The sequence below is a fragment of the Triplophysa dalaica genome, chromosome 10 (genome assembly GCF_015846415.1).
Source record: "Triplophysa dalaica isolate WHDGS20190420 chromosome 10, ASM1584641v1, whole genome shotgun sequence".
NCBI classification, from domain to species: Eukaryota; Metazoa; Chordata; class Actinopteri; order Cypriniformes; family Nemacheilidae; genus Triplophysa; species Triplophysa dalaica.
The window spans coordinates 5,610,186-5,628,432 of NC_079551.1; the positions used below are offsets into that span (position 1 = coordinate 5,610,186).

The 18,247-nt window shown below is 35.5% G+C and overlaps 3 protein-coding genes and 1 long non-coding RNA gene across 6 annotated transcripts; 3 read left to right on the forward strand and 1 right to left on the reverse strand.

The window, feature by feature from the left end:
- Positions 1 to 1,212: 1,212 nt before the first annotated feature.
- Positions 1,213 to 3,360, forward strand: LOC130430262 (uncharacterized). Its single transcript, XM_056759296.1, has 5 exons — positions 1,213 to 1,288; positions 1,408 to 1,740; positions 1,888 to 2,001; positions 2,245 to 2,339; positions 2,426 to 3,360. Exons 1-5 carry the CDS (start codon positions 1,261 to 1,263, stop codon positions 2,456 to 2,458), a joined length of 603 nt encoding a protein of 200 aa, XP_056615274.1. The 5' UTR covers positions 1,213 to 1,260; the 3' UTR covers positions 2,459 to 3,360.
- A 487-nt stretch (positions 3,361 to 3,847) lies between these two features.
- Positions 3,848 to 5,463, forward strand: LOC130430496 (uncharacterized). 2 transcript variants are annotated; one of them, XR_008907822.1, is made up of 4 exons: positions 3,848 to 4,299; positions 4,394 to 4,905; positions 5,159 to 5,244; positions 5,342 to 5,463. It is a non-coding gene; the product is annotated as an uncharacterized LOC130430496 (long non-coding RNA). The 2 variants fall into 2 exon arrangements; XR_008907821.1 differs by having other exon boundaries at positions 3,848 to 4,905.
- A 2,670-nt stretch (positions 5,464 to 8,133) lies between these two features.
- Positions 8,134 to 11,569, forward strand: LOC130430743 (uncharacterized). Of its 2 annotated transcripts, XM_056759892.1 has the most exons (8): positions 8,134 to 8,346; positions 8,703 to 8,834; positions 8,928 to 9,001; positions 9,094 to 9,330; positions 9,425 to 9,760; positions 10,101 to 10,232; positions 10,454 to 10,548; positions 10,732 to 11,569. In XM_056759892.1, the coding sequence occupies exons 4-8, from the start codon at positions 9,303 to 9,305 to the stop codon at positions 10,843 to 10,845; spliced, it is 705 nt and encodes a 234-aa protein (XP_056615870.1). In that variant the 5' UTR covers positions 8,134 to 8,346; positions 8,703 to 8,834; positions 8,928 to 9,001; positions 9,094 to 9,302; the 3' UTR covers positions 10,846 to 11,569. The 2 variants fall into 2 exon arrangements, with proteins under 2 accessions (XP_056615870.1, XP_056615871.1); XM_056759893.1 differs by lacking the exon at positions 8,134 to 8,346 and having other exon boundaries at positions 8,812 to 9,001.
- A 332-nt stretch (positions 11,570 to 11,901) lies between these two features.
- On the reverse strand, positions 11,902 to 16,778 carry atp6ap2 (ATPase H+ transporting accessory protein 2). Its single transcript, XM_056759891.1, has 9 exons — positions 16,668 to 16,778; positions 15,944 to 16,074; positions 15,733 to 15,861; positions 14,827 to 14,922; positions 14,537 to 14,674; positions 13,985 to 14,038; positions 13,369 to 13,518; positions 12,668 to 12,787; positions 11,902 to 12,346 (listed from the first exon to the last, which is right to left on the reverse strand). The coding sequence occupies exons 1-9, from the start codon at positions 16,717 to 16,719 to the stop codon at positions 12,152 to 12,154; spliced, it is 1,065 nt and encodes a 354-aa protein (XP_056615869.1). The 5' UTR covers positions 16,720 to 16,778; the 3' UTR covers positions 11,902 to 12,151.
- Between the last annotated feature and the right edge of the window lie 1,469 nt (positions 16,779 to 18,247).

Sequence of the window (18,247 nt, forward strand, 5' to 3'; positions counted from 1 at the left end):
GATTACCTTATGTGACCAAACATTGTGTATTGTGAATTTAAATAAAAGTTGTCTTGTGAAAATAGGATATGTGTGTATCTTTATATGTTTTTGATGCGATAGTGTTAATGAAATAATGAGGCTCAGTTTTTTAGAGAAAAAACTGAATCTGAACAGATTATTGTGAAACAATCTGTTTTTGCAAATAAACTCTCCATATGTACTGATGAAAACCACAGCATTGTTTTTTATTGCAGTGCAATTCAGTACAGATAAGTGTAACTGTTTGTGTGTGTGTAGTACACGTAAACACAATGTGCTGCGGTCATAACCCAATTCATCCTGGTCAGAGTCCCACCACACATGTGACTGTAACTGTCAAGTCTAGACAGACACTTTAGAGAGACCTGAGAGAGAGAAACTCAATTAAACTCATCCGAGAAATAAAAAGCTCCTTAATTTTAAATAGCACATTTAGCACAAGATCGTCTTCTATCAGAATATTAGCATCCCTTGCTGCTTGAATGTTTTTAGACAGGTTTTGGGTCTTGCCACCTGCCCCCACCATGACCTTCCTCTCTGGATTGTTGGCTTTCCGGGCACAGTCAGTGTCGCACACGGGCACACACACACGCATCTTCTGAATCATGACGTGAAGTCTATAGGCTTCTTATACGAGTAGAATGTTGGGCTAGTATGGTCTCGCCCATAGGCCAAGACATTATGCATGAGATACAGAAAGAGACAGAACGAAAGACAGACAGATGTCTTACCCAAGGCAGCTAGCATACTCGACAACTTCAATCTCAGCATGTCTGCGATCAATGTTGATTCTATGAGGCCTGAACTGTATGTATGGTCACATATGTCACAGGGGTATAAAGAGAAGATGTTTACTCATAGGTGTGTGAATTCTCACATATATCACATTAGTCAAGTCACACTGAACCAAAGTTCTCATATGCTTCTGTACAGTGCCGTAAATTAAAATGTACTTTTATTTCTGTCAAGATTCCTTAAACCGAATATGGTATATATGTAATTATTTAACAGAAATGTGTATGTGAAATAACATTTAACAATATTTACCTTTAGCTTTAAACTTACTTTTGTCTCAACCGGATAACTTTACAGTTCAAACAGATCTTTTGGTTTGGTCACGTCATTGAACTTATGATACTTGACTTCCTGTTTGATTTCTTCTTTAGTATTAGTGTGACTTCCTTTCAGAGTGATAGTGAAGTCAACCATCTTATTGCATGCGAGCTAAACGACCAGAGAATGAGAACCACACCTCTTTTTTTCGTCTGTAAGTTCATCTGTCATTACTTGAGGTCTTGATGATAGTAATGATTGAAGTTTACGAGGTCTAATGTAATTCATATTAGAAACAATGTGAATGATGTTTGTGTTGTTCTCCTTATACAGATCTCCTGCTGTGCTGTCAAACTACAGAGAGTTTAACTCTTAAACGGGTGATTTTAGGTGGAAATGTGACTTTGGACTGTGAGCTTGATGACAGAGACGTTTATTGGCTTTTCATGAAACCGCCAGAATCTCCAGTGGTGATATTTCGTACTTTTACAGCAGAATCTACAAAACCTGCATTCTTTGATCAAAGACTCAAAAGCAAATATTCATCAACAACATTCAGTCGTTTATGTATAAGTAATATAACAAAAGATGAATTAGGAACATATTACTGTGCAAGAGTTAACACAAGGAGTCTACATTTCAGCAATGGGACTAAACTTTACACTGGTAAGTGTTTCATGTTTATATATACTTGGATGTATTCATTATTTTAACCAGCATCTGTACATTGCAGGTCATTTAAGCTTTTTGCCTTTATTTCTGAGAACCTTATCAAACATATTTGGTATATATGTGAAATTGTGTCTTTCCCAGAAACGGTCCATCAGAATTCAATGGAAGGAAATGATCAAGCACATCATGAGATCAAACATCAGACTGTGGCAATCACGTCCATCTCATGCATTGCGATATTTTTTATTATAATAGGTAATATTAAAGAGTTTTACAACTGTTGAAAGTGCTGAAAAATACATGGAAAGGAAACGTACAATAACCAGTCATGTTACTTGTGATATTGTGCAAATATTTAACCTTATCCTTGGCCAAATTCAATGAACTATTTAGATTTGTGTTAACAATTGTTTTAGTAATAAACTTTAAGTTTAATAAAACTTGATGTTTTGTTGATTTATTATCAATTTACGTCGAAAATGTATTGTGTTGCTTTAGGTCTGTTCACGCTGAAATGTGGGAAACCCAGAAAAACTCAACAACCAAACCAGAATCTCAAAGGGAAGCAGTTTGATGACCTAAATACAAAAGAGGTAAACTGACTCTCTCTCTCTCCTGTATATGCATATAAATGTATGATTGACAATTTGCAGCTAACATATATTTTCTCTTCATACAGTTTACTAAAGTGGAGTTCCGTCTGTGTGAATAACACAAGAAAAATCAGTCTAGCCGAGGACATCACTTAAAGAGCTGTCTGGCTTACCTGATGTGTCAAGTGTCAAGTCCTCAAAACCAAAAAACTGGTGCGAGACATTTTTTAATGATAAGTCACAGCTTGAAAGTAAACTTTATCAAAATAATCTTTTAATTTAGGCTTTTGAAATATCTTTGGCTTTAGAGCCAGGGTTTCCTTTTTAACCTCATGTAAAATCAAGCTTTAAATTTTGTATTTTGTCTCGCCATGTTTTCTTTGCTTCCTTCTTGTTCCTGTTTCTGCCCTATCCTGATTGGCTGGACCCTTACCCTAGATAAATCAGAGTAAAAAATATGCTCTTTTTCAAATGCCGTATCTCTCACACTTTGGGTTGTTTGTATTTTTTATATCATCAAATAAACAACATTCAAAGGAATGAATAATGTGGTTAAATTGAGTAGTTATCAGTTAAACACCGATGTCAGGTCACTGCAATCTTGTTTCCTTCCTGTAGTTTTAAAGGATGTCTTTACTATTGAAAGTGAATCAGAGTTTGTTACTTTATTCTTTATAAATGTTGTCTTCAGAGGCCTGTGTCACAAAGCCGCTTATGGTTATTACCCAGGTAGGTGAGTTTAGTTTGAGCATACTAGTTTGAGTTTTTGGGCTCAAAAAGGTGCATTGGTTTTGAGGGGGTTTAACTTAAGCTACACGGCTAACTTGAAGGTTTTATTCAATCAGCTGTGAGAAATTTGACGTATATTTTACGCTATGGTGCCAATGCCCTTGTATCTCTCGCTGCAAATAAAAAAAGTTTAAAGTGAAAAGACGTCAGAGAGATAATCTTTTTCTGCTAAGTGTTTATTTTTATTGTATATTTACAATTTTTAATTAAACTCAAAAGACATTCATATATATATTAATTTTGTTTGTTTGTGTTTAATAAGAGTATAAGTCAATTATATAAAGATACTTTGTTATATAAACAATGTACATTTTCAGTCTATTTCTGTAATTTGACCATTTTTAACCATATTTCAAAAATACAGGGAAAAATTACAAATTAACATTTTTTTCCTGTAATTAGATTTTTCTTCCTGTTTTTTAATTTTTTTAATTAATTTTTAATTCTGTAAAATTCTGCATTTCTTTCTGCATTACAGTGTAATAATTATATGGGTTGATAATATTTTGAAATTAATACTAAATATAGCATTTAAATCAATATAACTATGTTCGATAAAACCAAACTTTAATATATAAAGCTTTTAAAAGTAATGAAGCATATATGTATTATCTTTAGATCGGTTTTGTTAACCTAAATAAATTATTTAAATTCAGTTGATTCTGTATTGATATAGTCAGTAGTTGCCTTCTCAAACTTTCACTGCAGCCGTGTTTATTCCTGCCTTGTAAATGTGTTGCAGTTGGCGACATTTTTCATAATGATCTCTTCATAGAAAAGTGAATTGCGCTGATACTCGCAAGATGTTTATCAGACTGATGATGCTTTCTATGTTCTGTGTGATTGGCTGTTTGCCGTACATGTCAAACTTTCAGCTGCACGCGCCTCACAAACTCTGGATCAAACCTGTTGACACGGAAATTAATACCAAGCGTTGTGCTACAGCTGACCCTGATCTAAACCAAGTTGGGTTTGGTTTTGTCAACTCAAAACTTACTCTGCAACTCAGTGTCTGTTCACCTCGCTTTGTGAGACAGGCCCGAGGTTTGGTCTTGCGAATCTCTGTCACTTCCTGTTGGAGTGATAGTGGAGTCAACTCTGTTCTTAACTCTCAATCTTACTGCAGAAGAGTCAAACCGTCACAGAATGACCACGCTGCTTTTCTTTCTCTGTAAGTTCATATAACTCTCATTTCTTGCAGTAATGGAGACATTTTTGAAGTGATTCATTTTGTGAAATATGTTTGTGTTGTTCTCCTTATACAGATCTTCTGCTGTGCTGTCAAACAACAGAGAGTTTAACTCTTAAACCGGTGATATTAGGGGGAAATGTGACTTTATATTGTCATATTGCAGCTAACATTTTTTGGCTTTACCTGAAACCGCCTGAATCTCTAGTGGTGATAATGCGGACTTACAGTTCATCCTCAACATCGGCTGTTTTTTTTTGATCCAAAAGTCCAAATCAAATATTCGTCAAAAAATTACAGTTGTTTGTTTATTAATAACATAACACAAGATGAATTAGGAATATATTATTGTGCAAAAGTCGTGTCTTTAGAGCTCATCAATGGCACTAAAGTTTACACTGGTAAGTGTTTCATTTTATATTGAATGCATAATACAGTACATATAAGCCTTTCATTTACCTATATTTCTTACAGAAGCGGTGCATCAGAATTCAACAGTAGAAAATGATCAGGCACGTCGTGACATCAAACTTCAGACTGTGGTGATCACATCCATCTCATGCATCGCATTGTTTTTGATTATTATAGGTAAAATTTCATCTGAAAATGGCAAAATGCTGAAAAACCATCAGTACAAACAAACACACGATTGTCAAGCCTTGTTACTTGGGATATTGTTCAAGCGTTTGCGGTTCATTTAACTGTTTTTCTATATACTGATTAAATCTGGTTGAGTTCAGTTTCATTTAGATTTTTGGTACCACAACTTTGAGTTTAATGGAACTTGTTGTTTAATTGTTTAATAATCAATGTAAATTGACAATTCATTGTGTTACTTTAGGTCTGCTAACTCTCAAATGTGAGAAACTCAGAAAACCATATCAGAATGACAAAGTGAAGCAGTTTGATGACCTGAATAAAGAAGAGGTAACACTGACTCTCTCTCTCTCTCTCTCTCTCTCTCTCTCTCATAAACATATATGAATGGAAACGAGCAGCTAATGTACATTTTTTTTCCATATAGTTTACTGAAGTGGAATACCGTCTGTGTGAATAACATTTAGCGAGAACGACGACAAAACGAAGGAAACAGATGACATTCAGAAACTTGTGTCTTTATAGCCTATTAGCCTGACAATAAAAAATACCTTCTGCTCTTAATCTAAATGTTCGATGAATGTTTTGTTTCTACAACTTTTATGAATAATAATAAATAATTTTTACATGACTTGATTCTTTATTTTCACAATATAAACCAATATATAATCCAAATAAATACTTAATGCATTCAATTTATACACATGTCATCAAAGTCTTCAGAACCCAAAAAACAATGAAGCGATTCAACACATTAAAAGGGTTTTATCTGTAGTCTCTACTTTACAGTCATCTTTTGATTTAAGGCTCTGAATCAGGGTTTATCTTTAATCTCTTGCTAAACCATATGTGGATGAAGACTTTTATTTTGTATTTTGTTAGGTGCATTCTTTCTGTTTTGTGTCTTGTCCTGATTGGCTTGACTGACGTTTAATATAAATAATATATGTTTGTTTTCTTCAGTTTTAAGTTCTGTCTTTTTAACCTCTTATGTTTTAGTCTGTGTGTATTTGGCCGTACTTCACAAATGCTGAATCTCTCAAAACTTACAGCTTTAAGAATGTTCTTTTCTCACAGATCTTCTTGTGCGGTCACGCTGCACATTGTCCATCGATAACAGGTGACTTCCTGTTTTTCCTATTTCTTCTTTGTCTCTGTGGTAGCACTTCCTGTCAGAGTTAAGCCAACGTATGCATCTCACTACAAAAGAACCATCACAATGAGGACCACATCGCTTTTATTCTTCTGTGAGTTTCTTGCAAAATCTGTTTCTTGAACAGTTGATGAGGTTTACTGTGATTTGTTGTGTATCAGAAATCATGTTGTTTTCCTTACACAGATCTCCTGCTTTGCTGTCAAACTACAGCGAGTTTAACTCTTAAACCGGTGATTTTAGGGACCAATGTGACTTTAGACTGTCAGCTTGATGTAAAAGAGATTTTTTGGCTTTTCATGAAACCTGCAGAATCTCTAGAGGTGATATTTCGTACTTCTAGTGCAGAATCTATAACGTTTACTTCTTATGATAAAAGACTCCAAAACAAATATTCATCACCCACGGAGAGTCGATTATTTATTCGTATTATTACAAAAGATGAATTGGGAATATATTATTGTGCAAAAGTAGACACATCTCTGAAGCTGAGCAATGGGACCAAACTTTGCACTGGTAAGTGTATCTAAACACCCCAAATGTGTTCTTACCCAGAACTTGACCATTTTGACACATATCAAACATATTTGGTAAAAATCTGTATTTTTTTTGTTTCTAACAGAAACGAACCATCAGAACGATCAACCACAACATCAGACTGCGGCGATCACATCCATCTCAATCATTTCTTTGTTTCTTACAACAATAGGTAATATTTTTGATAGTAAAGAAATGAAAAATGTCACCTGGCTTGAAGTTACTTGGTCAAGTTCAGTTTCCTGAAGAATTGACTTGACCAAATTTCAAGTTTAATGAAACTTGTTCTTTCAGTAATTGTGTTAGGTCTCTTAACTCTGAAATGTGAGAAACCCAGGAAAAGTCGACAACAAAATGTCAAAGTGAAGCAGTTTGGTGACATGAATGCAGAAGAGGTAACACCGACTCTCTCTCTCTCATTATATATGTAAACAGTATATAAATGACTGGAAATGAGCAGCTAATGTCTATTTTCTGTTCATGAAGTTTACTGAAGTGGAGTTCCGTCCTTGTGAATAACATTCAGTGAGACCGACGGCACTTTTCCCTCAAAACCAACGTCAAAATGAAAACAAACAGAAGACAAACTTGAGAAGACGACCGCTCATATCTGTCCGCAAAATACTTGCTACTCTTAATATAAATGTTTTGGGTAACAATTTTCATTAAGGTACCCTTCATGAAGCATAAATGTGTTCATTAATGATTAATAAATAATTTAGAAATGCAATTTAAAGCGGTTATAACTGCATGACAGTCTATATCGCAAACAACATCAATAATAATGAATCTGCTATCGAGTCGAATGAATAATAATTAAATTAATTTATTAAGAATTTGTAACATGTGAGGCTCAGGTATTTGTAAATGACTTATGTATCATTAATAAATACATTTATAAATGCTTTATAAATGATACCTTAATGTTAAGTGTTACGGCAGGTATGGCCTGTAAACTTTTATTTTGTAATTGAGATGGCATTTGTTCTTTGTTTTCTTTTTTGTTTGTGTTTTCAGTTTTGATTGGCTGACCCGCTATTGAATACTCTGAATAATAAATGTTTGTTTGCTCAAGTCCCATTTGTTTTCTCTCTGTTGTTTTAACTCTAACGGTTTTGTACGGTTCATTTCACACGTCTTCTGGTGGTCAGGCTACATATTATTCAGGTCATAACAGGTGACTTCCTGTTTTATTTTCATCTTTGTCTCGGTGGTAGCTCTTCCTGTCAGAGTTTAGCCAACTTATGCATCTCACTGCACAGAATGAGGACCACACTGCTTTTATTCTTCTGTAAGTTAATATTCATTTCAGTTCTTACAAAAGTTGGATAGTTGATGAGAATGAAAGTGATTCATTGTGTATCAGAAACAATGTGAATGATGTTTGTGTTGTTCTCCTTATACAGATCTCCTGCTGTGCTGTTGGACTACAGAGAGTTTAACTCTTAAACGGGTGATTTTAGGTGGAAATGTGACTTTGGACTGTGAGCTTGACAACAAAGAAATTTTTTGGCTTTTCTTGAAACCGCCAGAATCTCCAGTGGTGATATTTCGTACTTTTACATCAGAATCTACAAAACCTGAATTCTTTGATCAAAGACTCAAAAGCAAATATTCATCAACAACATTAAGTCGTTTATGTATAAGTAATATAACAAAAGATGAATTGGGAATATATTATTGTGGAAAATCACGTTCAATAGCTCTACAGCTCAGCAATGGAACTAAACTTTACAGCACTGGTAAGTTTTTTTTAATGATTCCAACAAGTCTCTTCTTGTATACTTTTGTATAAAAACCTAAAAGGGATCATGTGTGCTACTGTACATTACATCAAATACAAATATTCATCCAAACATTTAAGTCATTTAGTTATTCACAAAAGATGAATTGGGAAAATATTTTTGTGCAAAAGCAAATTCAAAAGGTCTACAGCTCAACAATGGAACTAAACTTTACAGTCCTGTTAAGTGTTTATAAAATATACATAAAGCTATTATTTTAAGACATCATACGTCCTACTGTATAGTATAGTACATATACACTTTTTATGAAGAACTTAGTAAACATAGTTGGTAAATCGTTGGATTTTTTGCAGAAACTGTCCATCAGAACATGGCAGAAGAGAATGATAAACCCCATCAAATGCAGCACAAAACAACCTCAACACTTTGGGCTCTGACGCTTACATCCATCTCACTGAATGTCCTGCTGTTTATTACAATAATAGGTAATATTTCTGTTAATAAAAACACAATTACATAGCAATGTATAATATATATAATTCAATAGAAACATTTGTCGGGAAATTCTTTAACTTTAGGTTTGTCCGGAAAAAGTGGGAAACCGTATCAGAATTTCAAAGCGAAGCAGTTTCATGACCTGAAAACAGATGAGGTAACACCGACTCTCGCTTATAACACTTATTGTGTTAAAACGAAAGTGTTTATGAATGGAAATGAGCTAATGTTTATTTTCTGTTCATGTAGTTTACTGAAGTGGAGTTCCGTCTGTGTGAATAACATTCATCAAGACCAACGGCACTTACATCTCACAATCAATAAAATGAAGAAAACAAACTTAGAAAGACAACAGATGATAAACAAAAACCTCTTTCTGACTCTGTCATAACACTTCCTGATAGAGTAAGAGTGAAGTCAACCTGCATCTCTCTGCAGAAGAGTTAAATGATCAGAGAATGAAGACCACACCACCTTTATTGTTCTGTAAGTTCATCTCTCATTAACTGAGGTCTTGACATTTTTTGCAAGTTGTGAAATGTGTGAAATTATGTGAATGATGTTTGTGTTTTCTTCACAGATCTCCTGCTGTGCTGTCAAACTACAGAGAGTTTAACTCGTAAACGGGTGATTTTAGGTGGAAATGTGACATTGGACTGTAAGCTTGATAACAAAGAAATTTATTGGCTCTTCATGAAACCGCCAGAATCTCTAGTGGTGATATTTCGTACTTTTACATCAGAATCTACAAAACCTGCATTCTTTGATCAAAGACTCAAAAGCAAATATTCATCAACAACATTCAGTCGTTTATGTATAAGTAATATAACAAAAGATGAATTAGGGATATATTATTGTGTAAAAGCCAACACAACAGGTCTACAAATCAGCAATGGAACTAAACTTTACACCACTGGTAAGTTTTTTTAAATGATCCCAACCAGTCTCTTCTTGTATACTCTGTATAAAAACCTCAAAGTGAGAATTTTTGCTACTGTACAGCACAGTTACAAGCAACCTTTTTACCTTAAGTTTCATCAAATAATTGCCATGCAATGCAACTCTGATTTTGTAAATTTTGTTGATATATGTGTCTTTTTTCATTAACATAGCAGTAAACATCTATTGTATTTGTCTTTAGTCTGGAAAGAAGCATTTAAAAAGGTTTTTCCTCATATTTGTATATATTGCGATAAAAATATTTTGACTTTGGTGTTCTCTAAAAATATTAAACTTTAAAATGCTTGCTTTTACAGAAACTGCCAACCAGAACGTGACAGAAGAGAACGATCAACCACAACAGATGCAGCACAACAAAACCACAACACTTTTGGCTCTGATGCTTACATCAATCTCACTGAACGTCCTGCTGTTTATAACTTTAATAGGTAATATATCTGACTTCTGTTAATGTTAACAGTGCTGAAAAACCACAAGATCAACACAAGTTTAACACTCCTGTTATATAAGCCAATGTGCGATAGGGCCTATTCATCTATTGTTCCGATATTCATGTGACATTTCAGTATTGGTGTGTAACATTTGTTTGACTAAACTTGTTTAACTGTCTGGCAAACATTGTAATTGAAAGTCTATTGTGTTACTTTAGTTTTGTTAACGCCCAGATGTAGGAAACCGAGGCACAGTCCAAAACCACATCAAAAAGTTGAAGCACAGCCGTTAGACGACCTGAGCGCAGCTGAGGTAAAACTGACTCTTATATTAAATTATTTCAATCAACAGAGCAGTGTTTCTTAGTAGCTGACACATTTTCATATGTTAAATGATGGTGGAGATAAATTCAATGATTTCACACCTGATAAAGACACTCAGATGAATGATGTAACATCTTAAGCAACTGTCAAATGATGTCTATGTATCTTGTAGTATTCAGAAATCGAGTTGCCCACGTACTCCAGAGGAGCTCAGCCCGGCCAGATCAATGGAATATACACCCTCCTCGAGAAACCAAAGCCAGATGCCAGACACACAAAAACATGAGTGTGGGTGGTTCTCGTCTGTCACCGTCACGAGACAAACACAACAAAATTGAATCCTATTTAAGTCTTAGTCAAGGCTGTTTCCATTTGCACAAGACTATTTTATTATTTATGAGAATACAGACGATCTGCAGCCAAGCAGCCAATGTTAGATGTACATACCAAAGGTTCCTCCTGAGGAACTTTAACTTCATGTTTTGTTGAGGATATAAAGCAATCACATGATATATTGTCAAATCATGCAGAGGATAGTGAGAAAAACAGGTCTAGACACTAGTGTTTCTTAAAAATTGTACAAAGTTTGTCATGTTGATGCATTGCTAAATATGGGCACGCTTCCTGTTTCTGATGAAAAACTTCTGCAAAATCTGACTCAACAACTTGAAAATGTATAAAAAAAAAGTGTAACTAATGTGTACACGGTGAATTTTTCTTTAAAAACATCTACAATCGACTAAAGGAAATATGCATTGTTCAACCGCTGTATACGTAAAGGAATAACTCCCCCCCCCAAAAAACATTGCGTCATCATTTATTCGCCCTAATGTGGTTTAAAACCTGTATATGACCTGTTTGTTTTGTGTAACACAAAAGAAGATACTTTGAGAAATGTCTCCGTGGGTTTGTGTCCATACAATGGTAGTCAATGATGTTTGTTACCAACATTCTTCAAAATATCCTCTTTTGTGTCCAGCAGAAGAAAGAAACTCATACAGGGTTGGAATACAATGAGGATAAATAAATAATGACGTAAATTTTATTTTTGGGAGAACTATCCCTTCAAATATTGTATGTATTGTAAGCCAAGAAGGAATTAAAAAGCTGTTTAAGTGACTGATGGTTTTTTTTATTTGAGTTACACTTACACTTGAATATTTCATTTGATAACGCAACGTAGGCTTGCGTTCAACATCTGTACACAACAAACACTTATATACTACAGCATACTTCTCATTTCCACTTTACCTTTATAGATATATGCAACAAAAACTGCATTGCAAATTAAACAAATGTACACGGAAATGGAAAATCCAGCACAATCGAGTCAACCACAAACAATAAATAGAATTAAACTTTATTCCTTAATACCCAGACTCATTAATACGTAAATCTACCATTTAATTCTCGACCCATTGACAGGCATCAATAAATAATCTACATCTTTTGTGTTTTAGTCTCAATGTCTTAACATTTCTTACATACGTAATTCTGTGTTGCATATACATCAAGGATCAATGTACAGAAAAATAAAACACACACACAATCAAATGCACAACACAAACATTGGAATGGAGATGGAATGGCGATCAGTCAAGACGGATCTTCTGATTGGTCATTCTGTAGATGATGCTATCGTATCCGGGATCCATGTTCCAGAGGTTGTATGAAATGGCGATGACGGCCAGAGCTAAAATGATCATCAGCCAGAGAATGATGTTGAAGATCACAGCGTAGTCGTAATTGTACTTGTAAGCCAGATTGTAGGGGTTGTCAGGTTCACTCTGAAACGACCACACGATTGGATTAAACAACGTACAACGAACAGTAGGTCAGTGGGAGTTTTCTACCATACTGTTCCAAAAACAAATGGTTTCGTTGGGCGCTAAGGCGAAGCATACGTTTTCTGTTGCTAAACTCAAATTACGGCTAGCTATATAACTAAACATCTAGTTCTATCTGAACAATCAACATTAAACATCTTACAACAACAGGCCTCAATCGATTCTTCCGTTTCGTGCCCTGATGAATAAAATAAGGCTGAAAATGTTGATCCATCATCAGCTCATTTATCTGCGTTCTAAAGTCTTTATTAGTTAACTTACGATCTGCTTGGACTGGAGGATGGAGCGCGACTTGCGGGTGAGAGGAACTTCGAACGTCTTCACCGTGACGACTTCCACAACTGCATTGTTTGCGTAAACGCTGGACACGTCATCTGCAAACTTAACGTGCAAGCGAAGACAGATGTGACATAGTACAGAGACAGATTTGAATTATAAAGAGGGAAATGTAAGTCACTTTGAATAGAAGTATTATTGCACTTAAAAAATAAGTAAAAATAAAACAATACATGAATTGTTAATATCTAAATATCCTAAAAACAAGATCACTTGACAAGCAAAACTGTATGAAGTAATAAGAATAAAAAATATTTACTTACATTACGTTTATTTTTTCTTACCCCAGTTACATAAACATTTACTACATTCGGTTACAATGGTTTATCTACAATTTTATCTTTGTTTAAGAACGCACTGTAAAAAATCCCGCAAAAAAGCCATAATACCATAGAAAACTGGTTATCCTGAAAAATTACGTTAACCCATTATTTTCTGTAATTTTACAGTTTTTGACTGTATTTAAATATCTGTAAATAAAAAGTAGAATTCCATAAAAGTGAAGCGTCCGTATTTTTACTAGACTACCTGTGGCTTTTAAAACTTTCAAATATGAGAACTTTCTAAGCTTAAAATGTAAATGTTTCAGACTTTAAATGTCAAATGTAAGCTGGACAACTCCGTACCTTCTGCAGGGCGGTCGTTAGGATCCTGGTGGCATCCTTGAACTGTGGGGAGTCGTTGCCGTACCGACGGGAAATCTCCTCTAATCCCGCCAGCTCCAGGGAGTAGATATCGGGAGCGGGGTCTTTAGCCAGATGCTTGTGTTTCTGTAACTGTATCAAACACACAAAACATATGAGTATAAATCATATTAAAAAGATATGCAAATGTAAATATCGCAGTGGTTTGCGATAACTATTTACTTTAATACTATAGTGTAATAATGTCGATGTAAATAGCAGAAAGACTGGCACATGAATGCCTGTGTGTGTAAAAGTGTGTCTCCTAGATTATTTGTTATTCCTATTTGAATAGATTTTACATAGATTTTGCGACCTTAAACCATTTTCCATTGCAATGATATGCATGACAGTATTTAGCAAGTTATCGCATATAGCATTTTTTTCAATACTGTGCAGCACTAGTTTCAAATAACACAAGGCTTAATACATGAATGACCTAAATTAACTTTTATCTAGATATCTATTCCTTTAACGCATAAGTAGCATGTACAGTATAAACAGAGGTTATAGAAAACGAAAACATTTTTTTAAAGACAAACAGTCAGAGGAAACTCACCAGTGTTGAGATGTCGTTCAGCACCTGAACCTCAGACAGGAAGAGAAGATCAGCCTGAAACACACAAGACGCATTCAAGCACATATATTTATGTGTCTGCGCTTCTTTATCTAATATCTTAGCCTCATGTTGTTAAATCCGGTCACAACAAGACGGAGAATAAGTTTCGATGTGTAACAAACTGAGACAAGGTTTCTATTTTCACAAACTAATACTTTCTAGTTTATAACAAAAGTGTGTGGGGATTTTCTTTTACCAATGTATAAATACAGACTTAAAGATGCAGACTTGCCGTGTTCAGAACCATTTGTTTTCTTACTTATTATTTAATATAATTAGATAAGACATAACCGAGTTTTTTTAACTGGGTTTTTTTCACAAATACTTTTAATTACCCACACTTTTAAGTGACTTGAACATTTCTTCAGATGCAACACTGTAAAAGTTTATAAGACTTGTTTACGGTGTATCTTAAATGAATTACACTGGTTTAAGCAAAAGGTTTGAGAAAGGGGCATGAGTGGGGTGTGAGTCATGTGACCACGTCTTCACCTCGTTGTTGCGGCTGAGAGACGTGAGAGGCAGCGAGGTGAGCACAGATCCGTCCTGAGACAGACGTCCCCGAATCTGCTGCAGTGTCACAGGCAGATCTTCAAACACTGTGTTTGCCATTCCCATCATATACAGCCTCTAAAACACATAATACAACATCAAAGCTGAGTTTTAAACTAATTTGCAACATTTCTCAACGCTTGTTCGTAGCTCACATTTGTACATTAGTGTTCAGTGAATCACAATGAATCACTCAATAAAAATGATTCAGAGTTTCTGTGTGGTCATACCTCCTCGCTGGGAGCGAGTTGCAGGACAACAGGGGTGCTGTCTGCAAAAAGAGTATGAACGGTGTTCGCCACGCTGTCCAAAGTGAATGGAACCGGCTGGAGAGAGAGACAGTCAGACAGACATGCAGAAAAGAGAAGTGTCAGAAAGAAAATCAGTCTTATGATATACAATAAGGGAAGTTTGTAGGGAAACTACACAACTACCCAATACTAAATGACCCCTGGCCTCTTTCTTCAGGAAGACTGAAGTAATTTTGAAATCTTTCCACTACCGGTAAAAAGTTTTGGGACACTTACTCACTTGTGTGTTTATATTTTTACGACATTAATAATACGCTCATCAAAATTACTCAATAAAACAAAGGCAACTATGGGATTTATGTTTTAAACAAAATAACTAATAAACTAAAATAGTTCTATTTTACATCTTCAGTGTAGTCACCGTTTGACCAGAATTTGCAAAAATCTTTGCTTGTCATTTTATCACACAACTTCTTAAGGTCTCGCCCTGAAATGCTTTTTAAACAAAATCAAAAGTTTTCATCTATTCTGTGCTTATATGTGATGCTCTTTCTTTAATATTCAGTCAAAGGCATTCATGTTTTATGAATAAATGATAAATAAACTAATTTCAGACCTTTAAGCGTACACCTTCAGATCAAAAGTTTTTTTTTTTAAATAACATGAAACCTTTCAGTCAAGTGTCCAAAAACATTTGACCGGTAGTATATTTGTTGAGATCTTACACTTTCTCATTTTAATGCAACATGTCAAACTGACAAGAAAGCAAAGAAACATACACATTTACATTTATTCTCTAACCACTAGACCTCAACTGACCCACATAACATCACATGACATTGAGCTCATGCGCTACATTCGCCCATGTGAGAATGCATCACTCACGTTTTCGAGAGGGTAAGAGGTGACATTGTTCGGCAGATCGAGACTGTCCACGCCACGAACAACGATCAGCGCATTGGCACGCGGGCGCTGGAACAAAGAGCCCGCCGACAGACCAGGCCAGTAGAGATCCTGTATATAAAAAACTAACGGTTATCAAAGTGCCTACAGAAAGATTCATCAATCATATGAAGGAAAGAGAAAGATGAAGTACCTCACGAACAGAGAAGCCCATGGTCAGAGACACAAGATCAGGGATCTTCTCCCCCGATATGGGCCACTGGCCTTCCAGAAAAGTCACATACGGCGGATTGCGTAGAACAGTCAGCCTGTCACCCAAAACACCTGATGGGAATAAAACACAATGAGACCTTTGAGGAAAACAATGTTCTTTAACATACATATATTTTTATATATACAAAAAAATATATATATACAATTTTTCTTAATGTATGTTTTTCGCCTTTCTATGCATTTGGACTGAAACTGATGGCACATTTCATTAAAAATACATATGTATTATACTACATCTGAAATAATAGTTATAATAATAATAACAATGAGTCTACATTACTATCATAATAGTCATTTAGCTTACTTCTACAATAAGGTTGTTGAGATCATATTAAATGAACCTGACTGTCACATGACCTCCCAGCGCTTCCTATTTTCCAACCAACATCCATCTAATAACCCACAGCAATACAAACACAACATCTTATCTAATACACAAATTTTATTATGATTAAAAGAACAAAACTGCATAAAATGGACCCTTTTATAACGCAAATCGACCGCAGGCTAACATACATGGTTGCGGATTATTATGCCCATTTCACTGCGGACGCCATTATTTCATCAAACATCCCATAAAACGGCACAAATCCTACACAATAAATGCACACATATATCTGTGATGAAGTACAATGCGAATTTACCTGCGAACACGCTTAAAAGCGCAAATACCGAGCATATATTCGACCGATTCATCCTGGGTAGATTTTCTGATGTACTGCGCTTCCTCTGTACAACGGTCACATGACCGCATGCTGAGGCTGACGTTCTGCGTCATGACGTCACCGCAGATTTCGGCTCCTCTGCTTTGCTAGCGACTTAAATCGCAATTGTTCTGACTTAATCTTATTATATTTTGATATATTTTTTATATTTGAAATGTAAATATAATAACTACTACTTTGGCGCTATATCGAAAATATTGAACAACAAAATATAAACAAATTGTTAAGAATTTAGGGATTTTAATGCTCATTTATTTCGAAATTTTTGTAACTTTTTGTAAGCTTTTAACTGTTTGTTATGTCTTATATATGTATGTAGATAGCTTGCTTTTACCGGTGACCTTTAACCCGGCTGAGCACGTGACACGCAGCGTGTCTGTTGATGTTTGCAGAATACCCCGTGGAAGAGTTTTATCGGTAACGTGACGTTTTAGTCACTTAAGTGAGTGATTTCAACTTATTGCAGGTTTTTCGTTAACTTTAAAGCGTAAACTCACGAGCGTGCTTACAGTTTAAGAGCTTGCATTTGGCCTGTATCGTTCAATCAGATATATAACATTAAACTGATAAATTCATTGCTACAATAAGGCTGTCAATGTACAGTATCACGACATGCAATAGTTGATAAATACATTTGATTCGTCTTTTTAAATCTATAACTTAATTCAAAATAGAAGTCCTTATCATTTGTTTAGCCTTTTTCTAGCAGGGTTCACAATTTAAATTCAAACCCCAAGACTCTTGCGTCGATCTCAACCCCACATTTTACCGCTTTTGCTCGTTCGCTTTTCGACCCTGAAGATTTAGTTGCAATACCATCGTCGTCCAGTTGGAGGAGCTCTAGTTACGTCACTCAGCGCTGTACGTGAGCGCGTATCGACTGCGTTTACCGATTGCGCAAGAGCTGGCTTCAGCGCTCGGCCCCGTTATCTCCGGGCAGCAGCGATCATTTACCAGCCAGGGTCTATATGAGATTACTTACACGTGTATTCTAATGCAATATATCTCCGCAATTTCCATAAGTAACCTAAAATACGCATTTAGTGAGATAAGAAAGAAGAAAGAAAAAAGAATCATTATTAAAACTAAATGTTGAAAATAACGACCGGGGAGGCTAATTTGTTGTATTTAAATCAACCAAAAAAATATGAATTAGAAGGTTTAGACAACCAATATAGTTTTGGTGGTGGGATTTAGTCCGAACCAAACACCAGAATATCATCCACACAGCGCACGGACTGCAATATGGTGATTTTATGGTGATAAAAGCAATCCGTTTTTCTCATTTCGTCTCCTCGGAGGCTTTTGTGTTCAGTAGGTTCTGTCCCGCGCATTGTCTTGTTTCGCAAATAGCTCGGCGGTGCGCGGATGTTCTCCGTTCTCGCCCTGAGCAGCGGGAGTGGAGCGCGACCCGTGACACGCCTCCTCTGATTTTCACATTCCATTAGGTAATTCAATAGCAGACAATTAGTGTGACCCAGGCATCGGCCCACCCAACG

Bases quoted from the DNA above. Each gene is read 5' to 3' on its own strand.
- LOC130430262 (XM_056759296.1), top strand. From the start codon at position 1,261: ATGAGAACCACACCTCTTTTTTTCGTCT. The intron at 1,289-1,407 runs GTAAGTTCATCT...CTCCTTATACAG, and splicing joins CACACCTCTTTTTTTCGTCT to ATCTCCTGCTGTGCTGTCAA. The intron at 2,002-2,244 runs GTAATATTAAAG...GTGTTGCTTTAG, and splicing joins GATATTTTTTATTATAATAG to GTCTGTTCACGCTGAAATGT.
- LOC130430743 (XM_056759892.1), top strand. From the start codon at position 9,303: ATGAAGACCACACCACCTTTATTGTTCT. The intron at 9,761-10,100 runs GTAAGTTTTTTT...TTGCTTTTACAG, and splicing joins AACTAAACTTTACACCACTG to AAACTGCCAACCAGAACGTG. The intron at 10,549-10,731 runs GTAAAACTGACT...TGTATCTTGTAG, and splicing joins ACGACCTGAGCGCAGCTGAG to TATTCAGAAATCGAGTTGCC.
- atp6ap2 (XM_056759891.1), bottom strand. From the start codon at position 16,719: ATGAATCGGTCGAATATATGCTCGGTATTTGCGCTTTTAAGCGTGTTC. The intron at 16,075-16,667 runs GTAAATTCGCAT...TATTCCCATCAG, and splicing joins GCTTTTAAGCGTGTTCGCAG to GTGTTTTGGGTGACAGGCTG. The intron at 14,923-15,732 runs GTGAGTGATGCA...CTCTCTCTCCAG, and splicing joins CCTCTTACCCTCTCGAAAAC to CCGGTTCCATTCACTTTGGA.